The sequence below is a fragment of the Numida meleagris genome, chromosome 18, assembly GCF_002078875.1.
Source record: "Numida meleagris isolate 19003 breed g44 Domestic line chromosome 18, NumMel1.0, whole genome shotgun sequence".
In the NCBI taxonomy this organism is placed as follows: Eukaryota; Metazoa; Chordata; class Aves; order Galliformes; family Numididae; genus Numida; species Numida meleagris.
In genome coordinates, this window is record NC_034426.1 from 6,026,017 (window position 1) to 6,028,686 (window position 2,670).

The 2,670-nt window shown below is 58.2% G+C and overlaps 1 protein-coding gene across 9 annotated transcripts in view; it reads right to left on the reverse strand.

Annotated features, from left to right (window-relative positions):
- Positions 1 to 2,670, reverse strand: part of MYO18A (myosin XVIIIA) — a 32,809-nt gene that overhangs the window by 2,616 nt on the left and 27,523 nt on the right. For 7 of the 9 annotated variants that reach the window (XM_021415607.1, XM_021415610.1, XM_021415608.1 and 4 more), the window contains 2 exons: positions 2,239 to 2,283; positions 1,027 to 1,152 (listed from right to left, as the gene is read on the reverse strand). In XM_021415607.1, coding sequence (XP_021271282.1) covers positions 1,027 to 1,152; positions 2,239 to 2,283 — 171 coding nt within the window. The remainder of the gene's footprint in view (positions 1 to 1,026; positions 1,153 to 2,238; positions 2,284 to 2,670) is intronic. The other 2 variants (XM_021415609.1, XM_021415605.1) reach the window with 1 other exon arrangement.

The following is a 2,670-nucleotide window of genomic DNA, read 5'->3' on the forward strand; positions in this document are numbered from 1 at the left end:
GGGCGATGACGGCCGCCCGGTCCTCCTGCTCCGTGCCCCGTGCCCGGCGGGCAGCGCGCTCCGGGGAGGCCGCCCGCTCGCTCAGAGCGCTGAACAGCGTCTGCTCGTCCCCGCGGCCGCCTATGGAGTCCTTCAGGCTCGGCCGCTTCCTATAGCTCAGGCTGCTCAGCACCGACACCGGGCGCTCCTCGCCCTCGGGGGCATCCGCGGGGGCCGACCTGGGTGGGGGCACGGCGCGCACACCCGGGGGGGGGGGAGAGAAAGGAGTGAGGGTGGGGAAGGCGCCGGCACACGGCAGAATTATCGGCGTCAGCGAAAAACAGCTCCATGCAAATGAGGGTATTGTTCCACCCCGTCACTTTGATTCTCCTTTAAAGTGCTCCGTTCAATTTATCTCACTGTCAGCTACCTGCAGCCGCCGCGTTTGATTCCCGACTTCAGAAAACTGGAATTATCTCCAATAACAAAATGTTTTACATCTGCACCGCTGAATAAATTAAACCAATTAAGAGGAAACAGCTCAGATCTTTCCCCCTGCTCGGTAGAAGGCGGGAGAGCCCCCTGGGATGCCCGAATCCCTGCCAGGAAATTGGGTTTGGATGAAAGCAATCTGTGCTCATCAGGAGAGAGCTCTCCCCGACGGCTGCAGGACACAAGTGGGGCTGCGTGGTCTCCAGGAGGGCGACGGCACTGGGATGGTGAAGTGGGGATGGTGGTGTGATGGAGGGATGGGTGATGGAGGGATGGGTGATGGAGGGATGGGTGATGGAGGGATGGGTGATGGAGGGATGCGGTAGAGCTGCCCATGAGAAAGGACAGAGTCCATCATTGCTACCCATCTGGGGAGGCTGCACACAGAGCTATGATGCTGGGGGATCAGGGATATCCCCACGTGTGTGGAGCTGGGGACGTGCCAGCACTTGGGCACGCGTGTCCCCAGTGGAGACTGAGCTGCTCACCAGTTTTCACCCTTCCCCTGGCACCATGCAGTGGTGCCACGCCGCCAGCACCCAGACCTGCACCCACCTGCTGCTGCCCTTCAGGCTGCCATCATCTGAGAGCGCTTTGGAGGAGCCTTTGTTCTTGGACAGCCACGACTTCACCCCATCCACACGGTCCTCCAGCTCCGAGTCCACATCCGAGTCACCGTCGCTGGTGGGAGAAAGACACCAATGAGCACCAGGGACGTGGCACCGGGGACGTGTGACACCGAGCCACCTCCCTGCGTCCTCCCCATCTCCATCCCTCTGCCCCGCTCCATCTCAGGGCACCGCATGCTCTGCGACCCCACAGCCCCATAACCCCCCCCAGAAGTACGCAGGGCCACTGGGCTCAGTGCAGCCCTGGCTGTGCACAGCAATGTGGCCAGAGAATAACCATGAGGCGGAGAACCACGTGGGGCACGGCTCCAGAAACACGGGGGATGCCGAGCTCGCGGAGAGGAAATAAGTGGGTTCATTTTATAGGCTGCTGTCAAGTGCAGAATTACCGTGAGGAAGAGCTATGTTGATGTCCCTGGGTAAACAGGAGTTTAGCAGGCAGAACAGAAACGACTCCGGCACGGCGGGCGCACGGGCAGATTTACGGCCCCACCATGACGGAAAGCCCCTGATTTATGGGCAGACATAAAAAAAGCCCTATCTGCCTTAAAACATCTAATTTATAAGGGCCGCTGGTAACCATATTGATTGCCTTTAGCACGAAGGTGCCGTCTGCATTGCAAAATCCATTTCTCCACGTTAAGAGCATCCCGGTGTAAATCTCTGCTAATACCCGGCTGCACGCTGCTCTCATTAGGGCGATCGTGGCACCTATCAGAAATCGAAGCATCGCGTCCCCCCCTGACCCCGCCGGCCTCCCGTGTCCTAAACAGCTGCTGCTGGGCATGGGGTGAGTGATGCCATCCTAAAGAGCCACTCCACCTGCATGGCCACAGGCTCAGCCCCTGCTGGGACTGGCTGTTACGGTCTCTATATATGAATCCTCCTTGCTACATTCAAAGCAATGAGCTGCGCTCCATCACGCGCGTCTCCCACCCCTGCAATATATCCAGGCTTTAAAAATAAATGCAATAAAATAACCCCCCCTCCCCCAAAAAAATTACCCAAGAAGCCCCATAAAACAAACTCTGGGGTGCTGTTAGCGCATGCGGAACTGGGCCAGCGGCATGCGGGGGCCCCGGCCCCGGGGGGTGAGCAGGGTTAGGGGATGGGGGAGAAGGAAAGAGGAGGTCCTCACAGTTTACTTTTTCTTTTCTGATACTTTGCCACCATGTCCTGCAAACTGGGAGGGGGTGGGTGGGGAGAAACATAACAGAATGAAATCAAATGAAATGAAAATTAAAAAAAAAAAACAAAAGGAAACCAAGTTGCGCAGGGGGATGAATGGGGAACAAATCAAAGGGGATGAGATGGGGAGGGGGAAGGTTTGGCTGCTCTGAGCCCTTTCACGGGGCTGGGCTGGCTTCCAGCGCCCCAAGACCCCACACTGCCCCTGATCCTGGGGTCCCCTGGATGTCCCCAGGATTTGTGGCTGGGGATGTGCCAGCAGGTGAAGCTGCACCAGGCTGCAGGTGGAGGGAGGGGGGCAGGTGGGTGGCTGCACGTTGCACAGGTGGGTGGAGGCATGGGTGCAAGGATGGATGGATGGACAGATGGATGGATGGATGGA